At 40.3% G+C, this 19,656-nt stretch overlaps 1 protein-coding gene across 4 annotated transcripts in view; it reads left to right on the forward strand.

Moving 5' to 3' along the window:
• Positions 1-19,656, forward strand: part of FANCD2 (FA complementation group D2) — a 62,761-nt gene that overhangs the window by 33,664 nt on the left and 9,441 nt on the right. For all 4 annotated transcript variants that reach the window (XM_060631741.3, XM_060631740.3, XM_060631743.3 and 1 more), the window contains 13 exons: positions 167-282; positions 2,348-2,456; positions 3,958-4,068; positions 4,336-4,448; positions 5,418-5,561; positions 7,729-7,845; positions 8,598-8,726; positions 8,865-8,983; positions 15,031-15,141; positions 16,257-16,384; positions 17,478-17,571; positions 18,582-18,704; positions 19,506-19,599. In XM_060631741.3, the coding sequence (XP_060487724.1) occupies positions 167-282; positions 2,348-2,456; positions 3,958-4,068; positions 4,336-4,448; positions 5,418-5,561; positions 7,729-7,845; positions 8,598-8,726; positions 8,865-8,983; positions 15,031-15,141; positions 16,257-16,384; positions 17,478-17,571; positions 18,582-18,704; positions 19,506-19,599 (1,508 nt within the window). The remainder of the gene's footprint in view (positions 1-166; positions 283-2,347; positions 2,457-3,957; positions 4,069-4,335; positions 4,449-5,417; positions 5,562-7,728; positions 7,846-8,597; positions 8,727-8,864; positions 8,984-15,030; positions 15,142-16,256; positions 16,385-17,477; positions 17,572-18,581; positions 18,705-19,505; positions 19,600-19,656) is intronic.

Genomic DNA, 19,656 nt, shown 5'->3' on the forward strand with positions numbered 1-19,656 from the left:
TTTAAGATGGCTACATACTAAGGCAGTAATTTTGAGACTGCCCAAAGCTTCACCTTCAAATATAAGTTAAAGGGGAAAATAAGTATAGGAGATGTAACTCTAGGGGTAGCATCCAGGTTCTGTTGACTCGAAATAAAGGGAGTTAATAATGTTTGTTCTCTTTCAGATTGTCCTATATTCCTCACTGACTTGGAGCCTGGAGAGAGGTTGACATCCATGTCTGTTAAAGAGCACTCATTCATGTGTTCACTCATATTTCTTACTCTCAACTGGTTCCGAGAGGTAAACATAGTTACTGGGAATTTCACCTATTGTCTATAATTCTTCTTGAAAGGAAACTATTTCCTGGTTCTCATGGGACTCTCTACAGAAGTGCCTGGCTGGTTCAGCTGGTTCAGTGGGTAGAGGCTATAACTCTTGATCTCAGAGGGGTCATGAGTTCAAGCCCCACATTGGGCATGGAGCCTACTTAAAAAGAAAAAAAATTGGGGCGCCTGGGTGGCGCAGTCGGTTAAGCTTCCGACTTCAGCTCAGGTCACGATCTCGCGGTCCGTGAGTTCGAGCCCCGCGTCGGGCTCTGGGCTGATGGCTCAGAGCCTGGAGCCTGCTTCCGATTCTGTGTCTCCCTCTCTCTCTGCCCCTCCCCCATTCATGCTCTGTCTCTGTCTCAAAAATAAATAAACGTTAAAAAAAAAAAAAAAAAAGAAAAAGAAAAAATTACTAGCACTAACCCCTGTGTGCTTCTCCAGCTGTTATGTCCCACTTTTCCCCAATTACATGTACCTTTTGATGTAGCCAGTTCAAAATACTTAGAATTCACTTAATAAGTTGTTCATGCTTTACTACTACAAGCCTTTTTGTTGTATTCTTGCTTTTGACTGGAATAACCTCACCTTCTTCACTGTGAAAATACTGTTCACCCTTGCATAGGTATGTACTTAATGTTTTAATTCAGTGAGATCAAGTGAGTGATGGTTTTCCCCTTCCTTTAGAATATGTTTTGGGGGTGCCTGGGTGGCTCTGTCAGTTGAACGTCCAACTTCGGCTCAGGTCATGATCTCGCAGTCTGTGAGTTCGAGCCCCACGTCGGTCTCTGTGCTGACAGCTCAGAGCCTGGAGCCTGCTTTTAATTCTGTGTGTGTGTGTGTGTGTCTCTCTCTCTCTCTCTCTCTCTCTGCCCCTCCCCCACTCATGCTCTGTCTCTCTCTGTCAAAAATAAACAGTAAAAAAAATATAAAAAAATATGTTGAGTGAAATTCATAATAATGAAATATGAAAATGACAGTAACATATATTTATATCTCACTTCCTTTCTTATGTATATTATTCTGAGAATGTGCACTTAAATTATCTCCTCTTATGATTACATTTCTATTATGACGTAAGCAGGATAGGTGTTGTTATCCTTGTTTCGTACCCGTGGAGTTGCAGATACAAGAGAGTTCAAAGTCAGTAAGTACTCAAGTACTTACATTATGCCAAATGCTGGGCTTATTTCTATATTTACAGTATTAAATCCATATAATAACTGCATTCTCATTTTATAGTTGAATAAATAAAAACTCAGAAAGGCTAATGAGTTGGCCAGGTTCACACAGCTAGCAAGTAGCAAAATAGGACTTGTTTCACCAAAGTGTGTGCTGTCTACTCACTGCTGTTCCACCTTGCTACTTAACTAGAAATCAGTAGAACTAGGATTAGAAGTCAGATCTCCTGTATTGGTCCAGGGCTTTTTTTTTTTTTCCTTCTCCTCTATAGCACCTTACTGAGAACACTTCTACATTACAGATTAAACTCACAGATACTGCCACTGAATGGCATTTTTTAAAAAAAAAATTTAATGTTTATTTTCAGAGAGAGTGTATGCGAGCAGGGGAGGGGCGGAGAGAGGGAGAGAGAATCCCAAGCAGGCTCTGGGCTGCCAGCACAGAGCCAGTGGGGCTCAAATTTACAAATTCTGAAATAATGACCTGAGCTGAAGTCAAGTGTCGAATGCTTAATTGACCAAGCCATCCAGGCACCCCGGCATTTTTAAGCTCTGGATGAATAATGCAAACAGGGTTAAAACTGCAACCATTCAGGGACACCTGGGTGGCTTAGTCGGTTAAGCGTCCGACTTCGGCTCAGGTCATGGTCTCGTGGTTTGTGAGTTCTAGCCCTGCATCGGGCTGTGTGCTGACAGCTCAAAGCCTGGAGCCTGCTTTGGATTCTGTCTCCTTCTCTCTCTGTGCTCCCCCTCCCCCTGCCCCACTTGTGTTCTCTCTGTCTCTCAAAAATAAATAAATATAAAAAGAAAAAAAAAACTGGAACCATTCAAAGAATGAGAATATAATTTGTCCTTTGCCAGGTTGTAAATGCCTTCTGCCGGCAAACGTCACCTGAGATGAAGGGGAAAGTGCTTACCCGGTTAAAGCATATTGTGGAGCTCCAGAGAATCCTGGAAAAGTACTTAGCAGGTAAGGAAAGTGTCTTACTGTAACCTGGCTAGGATAGCAATGACGAGATAAAGAACTTTACTTTTTTTTTTTTTTTAACGTTTATTTATTTTTGAGACAGAGAGAGGGAGACACGGAATCTGAAACAGGCTCCAGGCTCCGAGCTGTCAGCACAGAGCCCGACGCGGAGCTCGAACTCACGGACCGTGAAATCATGACCTGAGCCGAAGTCGGCCGCTTAACCGACTGAGCCACCCAGGCGCCCCTAAAGAACTTTACTTTTAAGCCAGGCTCAATGATAGCCATCCTCTATTCGTCTGGGACAAGAAATGTATACTCAAAATTAAAAACAAACAAACACACACACACACATATATCTATATATATGCGTATGTGTATATATATCCATTTTCCTCCCTTTGTTACCTCCAGTTACCTCTGAGAAATCTGTTTGCTTGAGAAAATGAAAAATAGCATTCGTTGGGCTTTTGTAAAGTAACTTTTCTTCTTTAGAAGTCAAAATTTCAGAGGCATCTAGGTTCAAGCATCCCAACTCTTGATTTCAGCTCAGATCATGATCCCAAGGTCATGGGATTGAGCCCTGCGTTAGGCTCTACACTGTGTGTGGAGCCTGCTTGAGATTCTCTCCCTCTGACCTCCACTGCTCACATGCACGCTCTTTCTAGAATAAAATTTAAAAAAATAATAAAAAAGAAGGCAAACTTTCAGTGCCCTTTACTTTCCTAAACATAGTGATAAACCAGGAGTAAAGCTGAAAGACTGGGGCACCTGGGTGGCTCAGTCAGATAAGCATCCGGCTCTTGGTTTCAGCTCAGGTCATGATCTCACAGTTCATGGGCTCTATGCTGACAGTGTGCTACTTGCTTGGGATTCTCTGTCTCTCTCTCTCTCTCTCTGCCCCTCCCTTGCACTCTCTCTCTGTCTCTCAAAAATAAATAAAATTTTAAAAAACTTAAAAAATGATACCTCTGACCAATATGTACACTTGTTTTAAAATGCTAGGTAGATGGGTGCCTGGCTGGCTCAGTCAGAAGAGCGTGAGTCATGATCTTGATCTTGATCTTGGGGTCATGAGTTCAACCCCATGTTGGATATAGGAATTACTTAAATAAATAAGTAAACTTAAAAAAATAAAATGCTAGGTAGATTCTCTGGGGAAATCATGGAGTCTCCCTCAGGTCCTCATCTAAATAATTATGTGTAAAACAAACCTCTGTGTGACCTAATTTAAATATATTTAGATTTTAAATAAAGGTTAGTTTATTTTTAGTCCTTATCTGCTTGGATATTTTATATCATTTTATAGAATGGTTTTATGTTAATTGATTATAATCATTTAATATGATACTCCTATAAGACATCTCTGATCATTTTGCTATGCCAAAACAATTAATGTTGGGTAACTTGTATGTATTTTACAAGCATTCAGCCAGTCAGACGATGCATTCTAACAGGGTTATGTGATGGGTATGCGTTGAGCGTTGTCTCTTCTCTTTTCCAGTCACCCCATACTATGTTCCTCCTCTTGCACACTTTGACTTGGAAACTTTAGATGTAACACCTATTACTGCTGCTGCTATTTCAGCAAAAATCAGAAAACAAGGAAAGATAGGTATGTTCTCTCCATCTTATCCTGTATATCCATAGGAGCCATAATGAATTAACCTAAGAGGTCATATGCACCGAGGCATCATTAACTGGAGAGATGATGTCATTGAGTCTTTAATTGGCATGGTTATAAAATGAACTATAATACAGGGTTATGAGATTACCTCCTCTACCCCTAGATAGTCTTCAGCAAGTTGTTTTCTAAAGGCATGATATTTAGCAAACATGATTATTGATTACTTGAGTTACTTTTCTCTTCTTGAAACAAAAGGAGGAAGGAAACGGAAAGCAGATGGCAGCAAAACATCTTCCTCTGACACACTTTCAAAGGAGGATAGTTCAGAGTGTGTCCCTACACCATCTGATAGAAGCCAGCTGGAAAAGGTACTGGAATGATGGGTATCCATGAAGGTGTGTGACAACCCAGTAAGATTAACAAAAGACCAGCATTATTCTCTGCATTTTACAGAGAGAAATATTAGGGAAAGGAGAGGCAAACGAACTCTCCTAGGCTTTGGGGTGATCCAGTAGCAGAGTTAGGGTTAGACTCTAAGTCTTTATCACTACCACACAGTGTTTTCTAGTTATTTTCTTGAATGTGTCACTCCGTTTTTTATACCCCAGCAGTACTTTTAACTCCCTTTCGTGGCATTTATCAAATTCTGTTTTAGGATATGGTTTTAGATATACTGCTTTTAGCCTCTTCCCCACTCTGATCTGAGATTATCAGCTTCTCAATGAATTGAGATAACATGAAATGCTTAGGACAGTTTCTGATAGTTAATAAATAGTAGTTCTTTTTTCCTATAACTTTACCAATCACAGAGTAGGTTATATGTTTATGAAATTGCCTAAACCACATCGATTCCAATTATTTCTGTTTTTTCTGTTTATTGAGTATTTATTATGGATAGCTCCTATAATCTAAAAACCCAAGATTAGTAGTAGTATCTACATTTAATAGGTAAGGAAACTAAGACCCAGAGAGAGTAAGTGACTTGTCCAAATTCACACAGTTAATAAGTGATTGAGCAAGGATTTGAACGCAGACCTGTCTGGTGCTGAAGCTCATCATTTTCTGTACCATGCCGTGACACCTTGGTTTGTCTAGTAGTTCATACCCAAGTAGAAACCAACAAAGGGTCTTAATAGGTGACCCCTATCCCAGTCTTAAATTAGGTGCTTTTGTCTTAGGAATATTTAGGGACTTTGGTGAAAGGAGAATGGTGATATGCTGAAAAAGTAATTTTTGCACAAAATGAATGCATAATTGCATTTTGAAGTCCTCATGAAAAATCAGGTTAATATAGAAGCTTTATTTATTCTGTTGGTTTGCTGCTACTTTTTCCCCAGGAGTTCAAAGGGAAGGAAGAAAAGCCATCAGTGTCACTACAGAATTACCGTTTTTTTTTCCGAGAACTGGACATTGAGGTCTTCTCTATCTTGCATTGTGGGCTTGTGACCAAGTTCATCTTTGATACTGAAATGCACACTGAAGTAAGTGACAGAGCTGAAATCCTAGAATTTAATCTTCTTTCAGAAAATTTCTCATCTCTACTCTTATTTTAATAACAGTACTATGCACTGAGAGAAGTTAGACTCTGGCTTCCAGAGGTTTTATATGTAGTGAAAGTAATTTCGAATAATCATCCTCATAATTTTTTTTAACGTAAACAATTTTATTTAATTTTTTAAAATGTTTATGTATTTTTGAAAGAGAGAGAGCATGAGTGGGGAAGGAGCAGAGAGAGGGCGGGAGACACAGAATCTGAAGCAGACTCCAGGCCCTGAGCTGTCTGCTCAAAGCCCGACATGGAGCTCAAACTCATGAACCGTGAGATCATGACCTGAGCTGGTCGGACGCTTAACTGACTGAGCCACCCAGGCGCCCTGAGAGAATGAGACTCTTAAGCAGACTCTGTACTCAGTCCAGAGCTTAACACGGGGTTCAGTTCCACCACCCTGGGATCATGACCTAAGCTGAAATCAAGAGTTGGATGCTCAACCGACTGAGCCACTCAGGCACCTGTTTATTTATTTTTAAAGTAAACTCGGGGCGCCTGGGTGGCTCAGTTTGTTAAGCGTCCAGCTTCGGCTCAGGTCATGATCTCACGGTTCATGAGTTCGAGCCCCGCGTCAGGCTCTGTGCTGACAACTCAGGACTTGGAGCCTGCTTCTGATTCTGTGCCTCCCTCCCCTGCTCACACTCTGTCTCTCTCTCAAAATAAATAAAGATTAAAAAAAAATTTTTTTTTTAATAAAAAATAAAAAAAATAAACTCTAGGCCCAATGTGGGGCTTGAACTCATGATCAGAGATCAAGAGTCACATGCTGTACCAACTGAGCCAGCCAGGCACCCCCTTCATCATCTAGATGTTTATAAATCTAAGTTTTTTACAATGTGTTAGGTAATTATGAAAAATCATGCCAAAGAGATGATCCTTATCCTAGGTTACAAATAATAAGCTTTTTAGATTATTCTTGGAGAGCAGCACTGTTCTGGTTTATAGAGGTTAATGCTGTTTTCACTCTTTCATGACATTTGTTCAGCCTTCATCAGAATGCTTATCAAGGTTTTTTTTGTGTTTGCCACTAATCTAGATGTTGGCAATTCAGTAGAGCATACAGCATAATGCTAGCCTTCAAATAGCTCACAATCTAATAAGGGAAGCACACATAGTTAGCAGTGTCTGCTATATTGATGGTCTGAACCAAGTACCAGTGAAACTCTGAGGAGAGAATGCTATTTATAGTGAAGTGGGAAGTAGAGGACATTTTCACGGAAAAGGTAACTTTTGATAAGGGATTTCACCAGAGTAGTTTCTCCAGGCTCAGAAAAAGAGGGGTTTAATTGGTTAAGTGTCTGACTCTTGGTTTTGGCTCAGGTCAGGAGTTAGGCTCTGCACTGACAGCACAGAGCTTGCTTGGGATTCTCTTTCTTCCTCTCTTTCTGCCCCTCCCCTGCTCACACTTATGTGCTCTCTTGCTGTCTCTCAAAATAAATAATAAAAACTTAAAAAAATAAAACAAGTAAAAAGAGGAATATCATGAAATTTTTTACCATAGGTTTTTAGAAAAATGTATACTCCTTTAAAGTAGAGATAGGATCACCCCTTCCCAACCCTAGTCTTTGTACATCAGCTTGGAGATTCTCCATAAAAGTATATTGAACGAATAGTTTGAAGTGAGACTGTATTTGGCTCATTCTGCTTCTGGTAGTGTAATACACTTATAGGGATCCTGTCCAGAGTTAGTAGTAGCAGAACATTAGCAGAAAGAAAATATGGAAGGAAGTAAACAGAGAAAAATGAAATTCCCTTGAATTAGTCATTTTTTGCCCCAGGTACTTAGGAAATGTACCTCGAGGCCACAACTGGAAGGATACACAGAGACATTTACTTCTAGAGAAAAAGTATGTCTTCTAAAACTGTGCTCGCTTGGATTCTTATTTTAATAATTTGAAATTTGTTTTACTTTGGGAATTCTTGACTTTATGATTTGTTGACAGAGCACAACAGCCATTTATATGAGGTAGGGAAATTTACCCCTTTTTTGGGAATGGTCAGATTCTTCACCCATTGGGAAGAGTAAACATGAAATGTGCTCCCCAGAAAAGATGGCTAGGACATGCTCGGAATTATCCTCTCTTTTCTCCTTATGACAGGCTACAGAAGTTGTGCAACTTCAGCCCCCTGAGCTACTTTTCTTGCTGGAAGATCTCTCCCAGAAGCTGGAGAATATGCTGATACCTTCTGTTGCCAGGAGAATCCCCTTCCTCAAGGTCCGTATAGGCAGAAGCACAGGCCCTGGCCTTAATGAATTTGGCAACAAGGAGATCTTAGTGAATAAGTTGTCACTTTCTCTGGCATTGTGTTTGGGTCATTGGGTACCATGACTGGCAGCCTCATTTCCAGACCATTCACCTTGATTTAGAAAGGAACTCTGAAACAAATCAAAAAAGTCACCTCAAACAAGATACATATTTCTAAATGCCTGGAGCATTCCTGAATCCTTTTCTTTACTTAGGTTTTGTTTTAAAAACCTCCCAAACTAAGCCCGTGCCCAAGCCTTCAATGTAGTAGTTGGCTGTCTAGAGAAACCCAGAACCTCACATGTGTATATAATGTACAGATGTGCACAAAGCATCTGATAAAGCAGTTGGGTGATGCAAACAACAAAACATGAAAGGTTTAGGTGTAAACATTTAAACTTAATATATCCAGTTATTTGATTCATTTTTGTACCATTTACTATTTAATGGTCTTTTCAGCCTAAGTGATTTCTATTTTTATGTGAGCTTTATCTCAGTAATTATGGGTCTATTCTTTGCAAACAATTTGTATTCTACAAAAGCCAATGTAATTTGAAGATGGGACAAGATCTCTTTGTCCAAAAAGAGTTTTGGGCACATAACCACTTTCTTCTGTCCACTTCTACCTCGTGACGTAAGTCTGAGTAAACTCCTTAACAAATTCTTAGTTTCAGAGAAGCTATCCAGCAGTTTCTTCCCCAGTAACTCTGAATTTATTATAGAGTAAAGGACACCGAAATATTGGATTCTCACATCTCCATCAGAGATCTGCCCAACAAATTGTTCATAGTGTTGTTCAACTGCTGACTCCAATGTGTAACCATCTGGAGAACATTCACAACTATTTTCAGGTCAGCAGCCTATCTTATTATTATAGAAATTTAGAAATTACAAAGTGAACAAGAGATTTCATTTTTGGTTGAAAAATACTGAAGGAAAATGAGGGCAATTGCTGAAACAACTGTCCTAAAAACATTTTTCCCTTTTAGTGCTTATCTGCTGAGAATCAAAGTGTAGTTGATGGACCAGGAATGAAAGTTCAGGAGTACCACATAATGTCTTCATGCTATCAGAGGCTACTGCAGATTTTTCATGCTCTTTTTGCTTGGTGAGTAAGTGGCAGATACAGTAGGTGAAAATAATTAAGTATATACTTGCTTTTACTTGACAGTCAACAAGGCACTGAGGTAGAGAAAATAAGGGAAAGCGTAAGTCTTATATAAATATGGTACTTGTTCTCTTTGGAGTGTTTTTGTCTGTATCATTTCATTTGATCTTGTACCCTCTGTATCTTATGCGACCAGTGTTATAACTCATTTGAAAATTAGGTGGGGGTGTCTGGGTGGCACAGTTAGTTAAGCGACTGACTTCAGCTCAGGTCATGATGTCGCGGTCCGTGAGTTTGAGCCCCATATCAGGCTCTGTGCTAACAGCTCAGAGCCTGGAGCCTGCTTTGGATACTGTGTCTCCCTCTGTCTCTCTCTCTGCTTCTCCCCTGCTTGTGTTCTCTTTCTGTCTCTCAAAAATAAATAAATGTTAAAAAATTAAAAAAAAAAAAAAGAAAAAATTAGGTGACTTGATATTGTAACAAATCTGGGCATCTGATTCTTAGCTAGGTTTGCTATGGCAGGTTTTCTGTAATAATGCTGGAGAGATTGTTAACTTAAGAAGTTGTTACTGGGGTGGGTGGAGGGGTGCACCTGGGTGGCTAAGTTGGTTAAGTGTCTAACTTTTGATTTCGGCTCAGGTCATGATCTCAGTTTGTGAGATTGAGCCCTGTGTTGGCACAAAGCCCACTTGGGATTCTCTGTCTCTGTCTCTCTCTCTCTCTGACCCTCCCTCTTGTGTGCTCATTCTCTCTCTCCCAAAATGAATAATGACATTAAAAAAAAAAGTTGTTACTGGGGCACCTAGCTGGGTCAGTTGGTGGAGCTTGCAACTCTTGATCTCAGGGCCATGAGTTGATCTCAGAACCCCACGTTGGGTGTAGAGATTACTTAAAAATAAAATCTTAAAAAGAAAAAAATTGTTGGGGCACCTGGGTGGTGTAGTCGGTTAAGCGTCTGACTCCTGATCTCAGCTCAGGTCATGATCTCATTGTTTGGGAGTTCAAGCCCCACATAAGAATCTGCACTGATGGCTTGGAGCCTGCTTGGGATTCTCTTTCCCCTTTTCTCTGCCCCTCCTCTGTTTGTGCAGGCCCACACATACACACACACACACACACACACACACACACACACACTCTCTCTCTCTCTCTCTCTCTCTCTCTCTCTCTCAAAATAAATAATAAATAAAACTTTAAAAATAAAGTTGTTACTAAACAACTTGTAGATAAATTCCAGGTTATATGTTAAAGAGCTGAATACATTTTGAGCTAGGGTATTTAGAGATACTTTGTGGAAGGAATGGGACTTCATGGGACCCTGAAGAATAGATGGCCTTTGGGAGGTAAAGGAATGGGCTGCAAGGCATGGCATGGATGAAAGTAGAAATGAAGAAGACACATCTCTTAATTGCTTTTGCTCCTCGGGGCTGGGCCCTGGCTCCTCTCTTCTCGTATAGAGGCTTTCTGGGCAGCCTCACCCAAGCTTAAATTTGTGCTGAAATTTATCTTCTGAGCTATAAGCATTTATATCCAACTGCCTACTCAATGCTTCCTTAGATGTGTCGATGACACCTCAGACACATCACATCCAAAATGAAATTTATCATCTTCACCACTGCTCCTTCGGCCTTGCCCAGCTATGTAGATGGCACCGCCAGTTGTCTGAACCAGAAACCAGAAGTTACTCTTTGTTCCTGTCTCTTCCACATTGGGTCACCAAATCCTGTTAATTTTATCTTTTAAATAACATCTAAATAGCCATCTAGCTATCTGTTCCTCTCCTTCTGCACTGCTTTGAGACTCACATCATCTCTCACCTGGACTAGTTTCACAGTTGGTCTCTGCTTCCATTTGCCCTCGCTCAGTCCTTTTGTTCACACATCAGAGTGGTCTTTCCAGTGTAAACCCAACCTTATTCTATCCCAACTTTGGTTCTGGTTGTCCTTAGATTTTTCTTGAGTGCAAACACTTTTACCTTATTTCTAAGGCATCTTATTATCTGATTCCTGCTCTTCCACTCATTGTTTTACACTCTGCCCTCCAGCTATATGGAACTAATTTCAGCACCTTATATTACTTTCACCTGGAAGACTTCACGCATACTCATCCTTCTACAAGGATCCCTATCTTCCTTGATCACCAGTCTTTTCTAATTCATCTCTGAGATCTGGATTTATTTTTTATTTTTTATTTTTTATTTTTTTTTAGTTTTTTAAAAATATTTATTTATTTTTGAGACAGAGAGAGAGCATGAATGGGGGAGGGTCAGAGAGAGAGGGAGACACAGAATCTGAAACAGGCTCCAGGCTCTGAGCTGTCAGCACAGAGCCCGACGCGGGGCTCGAACTCATGGACCGCGAGATCATGACCTGAGCCAAAGTCGGACACTTAACCGACTGAGCCACCCAGGCGCCCCTGAGATCTAGATTTAAACTTCATTTCCTCAGAACCGTCGTCTCAACCCCTAGGACAAGTAAGCCTCCTTCCTCCCTCTCTAACCCCTAATTTTTTCCTAATTCTCTGGTATTCTCAGGGCCCTGGCTGGCTCAGGCTGTGGAGCATGTGGCGCTTGATCTCAGGGTCATGAGTTCAAGCCCCATATTGAGTGTAGAGGTTATAAATAAATAAACTTAAAAAAAATACTCTGGTATCCTCTTATGGTAAAATTTAGCACATTTTATTGTAATTGCTTGTTAATCTGTCTTCCTTGCTAGACCATGAGCTCCTTGGGAGCTGAAACCAATCATTATTATATCCTCAGTACTTAAGAACAGTGCCTGACAAAAGATTTGAACAGATGCTTCATCAAGGATATGTATGGGTGGCAAATAAGTAATGCAAAAATATTCAATAGTATTAGTTATTAAGGAATTCCAAGTTGGGGCTCCTGGGTGGCTCAGTCGGTTGAGCATCTGACTTTGGTTCAGGTCATGGTCTCGCAGTCTGTGAGTTTGAGCCCCTCATCAGGCTCCATGCTGACAGCTCAGAGCCTGGAGCCTGCTTCCGATTCTGTGTCTCCCTCTCTCTCTGCCCCTACCCTGCTCATGTTCTGTCTCTCTCTGTCAAAAATAAATAAACATTAAAAAAAAAAAAAAAAAAAGGAATTCCAAGTCAAAATTACAGCACAGCTGAATTAAAAAGACTTACAGTATTAGTGAGGACATGGGGTAACTAGAACTCTGACATGTTGCTGGTGGAAAAGTAAAATGGTGCACCCAATTTTGAAACAGTTTTGTAGTTCCTTAAAAAGTTAGATGTATGGGAATGCAAGCTGGTGCAGCCACTCTGGAAAACAGTATGGAGGTTCCTCAAAAAACTGAAAATAGAACTACCCTACAACCCAGCAGTTGTGCTATTAGGCATTTATCCAAGGGATACAGGTGTGCTGTTTCGAAGGGGCACATGCACCCCCATGTTTATAGCAGCACTGTCAACAATAGCCAAAGTATGGAAAGAGCCCAAATGTCCATCGATGGATGAATGGATAAAGAAGATGTGGTGTGTGTGTGTGTATATATATATATATATATATACACACACACATACATACATACACAATGGAGTATTGCTTGGCAATCAAAAAGAATGAAATCTTGCCATTTGCAACTATGTGGATGAAACTGGAGGGTATTATGCTAAGTGAAATTAGAGAAAGACAATCATATGACTTCACTCATATGAGGACTTTAAGAGACAAAACAGATGAACATAAGGGAAGGGAAACAAAAATATAAAAACAGGGAGGGGGACAAAACAAGAGACTCATAAATATGGAAAACAAACAGGGTTACGGGAGGGGTTAGGGTGGGGGGGGGGAATGGGCTAAGTGGGTAAGGGGCACTTAGGAATCTACTCCTGAAATCATTATTGCACTATATGCTAATTTGGATGTAAATTTAAAAAAATAAAACAAGTTATATATATATATAAAAAAAAAAGATATACACCTACCACAAAACCCAGCCATTGTACTGCTAGGTATTTACTCAAGAGAAATGAAAGCATATGTCTAATCTACACGAAATCTTGTGTACAAATGTTTATAGCAACTTTATTTGTGATAGCCCCAAACTAGACACAAATGTGCACCAACTGGTAAATGGATAAACAAATTTTCATATGATGGAATACTACACACAACAACATAGATGAAAAAAAAGAATTCTACTGAATAGAAAGCAAGACATAAGAGTATATAACATTTGATTCCATTTATATAGAACTCTAAGGAAAAGCATATAATCTTGTAGTGACAGAAACAGATCAATGGTTGCCTATTGCCGGGTGGGGGGATGGAGTGAAGGATGGATTTCAAAGGAATATAAGTAAACTCCTGGGGGTAATGGATATGTTTCCCCCCCTCCTTTTTTTTAAGAGACGACGTGAGTTGGGGAAGGGGCAGAGAGAGAATCTCAAGCAGGTTCTACGCTCAGCATGGAGCCTAATACAGGCCTCGATCCCATAATCCTGGGATCACGACCTGAGCCAAATTCAAGAGTCGGACGCTCAACCGACTGAGCCACCCAGGTGCCCTGTTCATTATTTTCATTGTAGTGTTGGTTTCATGGGTTTATATATGTCACCTGAGCAAACTGATCAACATTTTACATACATGCAGTTTATCGGATGTCAGGTCTATCTCAATAAGCTGTTACCCCCCCAAAACTTGACCTATGATAGGCCCTCAGAATACATTTGTTGCAAGACAGAAGGACTACCACTGGTGATGTGGAGATGTTCCTAGAGGAGTAGAAGATCTAGGGGTTCAGATCGTGCTGGGTCTTAAAGGTCAGAAGAATTTGAATGTTGTACAGAGAAGCAATTTTGGTTTTATGATCAGAGCAAGGATATAATGAAATCACTGTTTTAGAAAAATCCTTTTGGCAGCAGTGTGCAAGACAGATTGGAAAGGGATGCAGAAAGATCAATCAAAAGGTGTCTGATCTACATATGTGATGATAAGGGCCTGCTTTAGAGGGTGGCCTAGGCTTGGGAAGGAAGGGACAGTAGGAGATAATCTGAAGATAGAATTGTCAAGACTTCTAGAAGAAGGAGTAATTGTTTTTGTTTTTGTTTTTGTTTTTTGATAAAGAGGGCACAGGTGAGTGAGGGGCAGGGAGAGAGAGAATCCCAGGAGAGGCGGGGGAGGGAGGGAGGGAGGGAGGGAGAGAAAGAAAAGAAAAGAAAGAAAGAAAGAAAGAAAAGGGGGAGAGAGAGAGAGAGAGAGGAAAGAAGGAAGGAAGGAAGGAAGGAAGGAAGAAAGAAAAGAAAGAAAGAAAAGCAAGGCTCACCCAAAGTGGCATTCGTGATTTTACCTGAAGTGTGTGGCTCATGTTCACCCAAAGCAGAGCTTGAGCTCACTCAAACCGTGATATTATGACCTGAGCCAAAGTCAGATACTTAATGACTGAGCCATCCAGGCGCCCCAAGGAGTAAGTTTTTTATTGAGCACTTCTGTGGATTTGATACTGATTTAACAGTTGACCAAGTTATTCCTGGTTTTTCTGGGGAGGAAGGGTGAGACTTTCTCTAAAGTGTAAGGTATGAAGGAGAGCTTTTTTTTTTTTTTTTTTTTTTTTTTTTTTTTTTTCTTGAAAATGAAGGGGGCACCTGGGTGGCTCAGTCTCCAACTTCTGTTCAGGTCATGATGTTGCATTTTGTGGGTTTGAGCCCAGCGTCGAGCTCTGTGCTGACAGGTGAGAGCCGGGAGCCTACTTCAGATTCTGTGTCTCCCTTTCTCTCTTCCCCTCCCCTGCTCATGCTGTGTCTCTCTTTCAAAAATAATTACTAAAAAAAGTTTTTAAAAAGAAAAAAACCTAGGAGGACTGTTGGGTCCTTAAGGCAAGACTGTTTTAGGTGCACTTTAATTTGTAATATGAGGTTCAGAGCTGTGACTGAATTGGTCACCTGGGTACTTTCAGTGCTCTAGTTCTCCATTTTCTCCATTAACTTGTTGATGGTATAGCCTGGAAGCCAGGATTCTCAAATGCTGTCCAAGCAATCTTCCTAAAACTAAGCTCAACCGTCTTACCTTGACTTTCCCTTAGGAATGGATTTTTTCAGCCTCATTGTGTTCATTTACTGTACTCAGCCCTTGAGGTCCTTACTAACCGACTGAAGCAAGGAGAACCTGACCAGGCCTTGGAGGAATTGCTCAGGTGGGTCAGACTACATATTACGGAGTGTTGTCCCAAGAAACTCCTAGAACAAGATTAGCAATATTTTTTGGAAACCACTTGGGTGTCTCCCAGTAGTCGTGAGAGAAATCGGTGTTTTCAGCTGCTTTTCCTCAGTTATATGAACTTTGTCACGTACGTATTCAGATAAACCCTGAAACATTAGAAACTGTTGAACAGTCCTACTAAATCTTTGTGCATCCTTCATCCCCAAAGTTTGCCTTTTCAGGTAATGATCTTGAAAACACTAGTAATCTGTAGTGAACTCTTGATTATCCAGGAACCTACTCTGTCTTTTAGTACGGTAGGGTAGTTAGGTAGCAGTAGTTACCACTGATCTTCTCTCCATCTTGGAAGAAGAGAAGCCTAGGCTGAGGGCAGGCAGTGGAGGAAGGAGGTGAGGAGATCTAAGAAGCATGGCTCCCAGCATCCTATCCCAGCTTCTCCCCGAGTAATTTGGTGTTTCTCTAACCTACTCTATGCTGTCTTTGGGTCTGCAGTCATTATTTATCATCCCTATCAGGCAAGACCTTACTTTGTTTTAAATATAGTGCTTTTAAATTTGTTTGACTTCCTTTCCATAGTCAATCAGAGAGTTGACTGTAGTTTTATTTCAACTACAATTTTGAATTAATTTGAATTAATTGTGACTCCCTATCTCCCATTATTTCAGTACAATGAAAACTGACCATATATGGCACGCTTATTTAAAAGCTCTGCTTTCTCTGCCTTATAATTTCCTTTCTCTTGTCCCTATAAATGTAGAATGTAAGCCTTATTCTCATTGTGTTGCCCTAGGCCTTAAAGAGCAAATAATTTGTCCAGGGTTGCTCATACAAGCATGGCATAGACTCCTATTTGGGTCTCTGGTGTATGTGACTCTTCAAGGCCAGCATTCCATCCACTGGGCTCTGTTCTGCCCTGGCTTTCTTCATACAAGGTTACAGTTCCCTATCAGGGTCCTGAAAGGTGATGGCCACAAAAGCACCTGAAAATGATTAGACCATTAAATACATAAGTGGACTTGAACAACTCATGAATTTAGACATATCTGTAATATTTGTGGTATCTTTTTTGTTTTGTTGTCTCCTTTACAGCCAGAGCTTCAATTACTTGCAGAATTTCTCTCACAGCATTCCCAATTTCCAGTGTGCTCTTTATCTCATCAGACTTTTGATGGTCATTTTGGAGAAATCTACAGCTACTAAGAACAAAGAAAAAATTGGTGATGGACTCAGCTCATCTTTTTTTTTTTTTTTTTTTTCCACAAATAGGATTAATAATTCAAGTTTGTAAACTTAGTGCTTCTTAGGAACTTGTACGTTTTACATGTAAATCCCCCCCATAACTGTGGGTGTGCCCTCTTGCTATATCAAGGAACTATGATTGATCTCTGCTGACATTGCTTAGTCTGATTGGGTTAGTTCAGTTGGCTAGGTAATTTTCTGTTTGCCTTCTGTTTATTCATGTCTTTTTTTTTTTGGTAAATCATCTGAGATATTTGACAAAAAGAGATACAAACTACAAGGTAAATAAAATGGGTGGGAGAAGGAGAACAAATCAAGATTAAGTTTAAAGAAAAGCTGAGCCCCATTCCTAATCTTTATCTTTGGTCATAGCTCTTAGAATGCAGCTCATTGATTTATACATCCTAATTGGCAGTACAGACAGAACACCAGAAGAAAATGCAAAACAAACCTTTTATTACTTCCTGTTAATTTCAAGGGGAGCGTTTGGTGTGAATCTGAGGTTGCCATGGCTTATTGGTCTGCCCAGGAGGAATAAGATTGGTTTTCCTACTGCTCAGCAGTGTGTGTCTATTCAGTTTATGTTTGTGTGTGTCAGGACAGGGTAAGAGGGCGGAACGTGTTGAGTCTTAGGTTTATTTCTGGTAGAAGGACCACTGGAGCAGGAACCCATGGCAGCTTTTTTCAAATTGTCTGTTAGACTAGGAACTTCATAGTAAATATAAAAAAAAAAATAATAATCCTTTTGGGGTGCCTGTGTGTCTCAGTTGGTTAAGTGTATGACTTTGGCTCAGGTCATGATCTCACAGTTCATGAATTCGAGCCCCACATGGGTCTCTCTGCTGTCAGCATAGAGTCCCGTTCTGATCCTCTATCCCCCTCCATCTCTGCTGCTCCCGCTGCTCACGATCTTTCTCTCTCTCTCTTTCTCTCTCTCTCTCTCTCTCTCTCTCAAAAGTAAAGTAAATAATAATAATCCTTTTGATCATTAATCACCCCCCAAAAGACTGGAAAACAAGAGTTTGGTCAATTTTCCATGCGTGAAATGCGTTTGTCTTGTTTCTCCAACAGCTTCATTAGCCAAACAGTTCCTCTGTCGGGTATGGCCAAGTGGGGAGAAAGAGAAGAGCAGCATCTCTACTGAGCAGCTCCATACTTTGCTCAGGTGAGAGCCTCGGTTTCTTTACATGAGCCAAATAGTCCATTTTGTCACTGTTGGGATCTCTTGCCTGGTCAAAGACTGAGGAATTACTGTGGTTAGGGGGAACTTGGAAACCATGAAGTAGGTTTGAAATTAACAAAAAGTTGGATAATTGTATCATACAGCTGAAACTAATGTGACATGATATGTTGATTATACTTGAAAAATAAAATAATTAACAATTTGGAATATGTAGATTGTAAGATCCTCTAGTTCTGTTTTATATTGTCAGCTAGTTCCTTATTATTAAATTATAGAGGAGAAAAGGGAGGAGTCTGTAGTTGTATTGTGCCTTGTTAACCAGAGTTTTGTAATTTTTTTTTTAAGTTTAAAATTTATTTTGAGAGAGAGAAAGAGTGCATGAGTAGGGGAGAGGCAGAGAGAATCCCAAGCAGACTCTACACTGTCAACAGGGAGCTGGATGCGGAGCTCAATCTCACAAACTGTGAAATCATGACCTGAGACACAGTCAAGAGTTGGACACTTAACCGATCGAGCCACCCAGGCGTTCCCAGAGTTATGTCGTTATGTATTGCCTACCATATCCAAGACTCACCCATCACTTCCAAAGTGTCTAACTGTATTTCCAATTAAAACATCATTTCCTTTACCTCCTGACAATTGTCTGGAATTTTCATCTTATTAAGAATAAATGCTAGGGGTGCCTAGGTGGCTCGGTTAAGTGTCCCACTTTGGCTTAGGTCATGATCTCAACAGTTTGTGGGTTCAAGCCTCATGTCAGGCACTGCTGAGAGCTCTGAGCCTGGAGCCTGCTTCAGATTCTCTGTCTTTCTCTCTGCCCCTCGCACCATCATATTCTGTCTCTCTCAAAAATAAATATTAAAAAAAATTTTTTTTAAAGAATAAATGCTAGTAGTTATTGTAAAGCTCAATAGCTGGTGATATCTCAAGAAGGAAATCTTGATTTAGGAATTCTGTAACATGTGTTCATACTCCTATTGCTCTCAATGCAGCATCTACCTGGAGCATACAGACAGTGTTCTGAAGGCCATAGAGGAGATTGCTGGGGTTGGTGTCCCAGAACTGATCAGTTCTCCTAAAGATGGATCTTCCTCCACATTCCCCACCCTAACCAGGTAAAGGAGTTCTCTCTTCCAGTTCTTTCCCTAAGTTAGAATCACATTGTCCAATGTATGTGGTTTCCAAATAACTACCTTACCCTTCATCTAATTCTATTACAGATGGTAGGTACAGTAATTCATTCAACACATAGAACGTATACTGTGCATTCTTTCCAAGGGGTTCTCAATCAACCCATGTGAAAGGACCTTAGTGACGAATGAATTTTCAGTAGAGTCTTCAAAGACAATAAATATTTAGTCACCAAATGTGTCTTGTTAGTACTTTCATCCTTTAAAAGTGAGACTAATATTTTAACCACCTTTAGGATAAAATGATTATAGTATCCAATCATGTGTACATCTCAGTGGGTTTTTTGTCTCATACAAAGTTTATAAATTACTTTCACGTTCTTTATGTCATTTAATCCTTTCATCGATTCTGTGAGTAGGTATCATTATCCCTGTTGTACTGATGAGGAAAATGAGCGTTAGAGAGGGAACTTACTCAGACTTACACATGCAGTAATTATGGAACTAGGAACTTGAATTCAGATCTTTTTACCACCACTTCATGGCTCTTTCCATGCCACTACACCGTTTCCCTTCATAAAGTTAATTCCATTGTTTCACAGGCCATCTTCTTGGACTCCTTTTTTAATCCTTTCAACCCCCACCCCCATTCTTTTACAGTGGACCCTAGTGAAAGGAAATTCAGAGAGGTGGAGAAGGAAATGATTTTTGGTTCCTTGGCTTCTTCCTAGGAAGTTCTATCTAACTAGTCATCCTTGTGTGGGTGTGCATATTTTCCCCTTTTAGGCACACCTTTGTCATTTTCTTCCGAGTGATGATGGCTGAACTAGAGAAGACAGTGAAAGGTCTTCAGGCTGGCACAGCAGCAGACTCGCAACAGGTGGGTCAGATACTCCCAGCACAAGAGGTAGACCTGACTAACTAGGAAGCTTCTGTG

Source organism: Panthera onca, chromosome A2 (genome assembly GCF_046562875.1).
Source record: "Panthera onca isolate mPanOnc1 chromosome A2, mPanOnc1 haplotype 2, whole genome shotgun sequence".
NCBI classification, from domain to species: Eukaryota; Metazoa; Chordata; class Mammalia; order Carnivora; family Felidae; genus Panthera; species Panthera onca.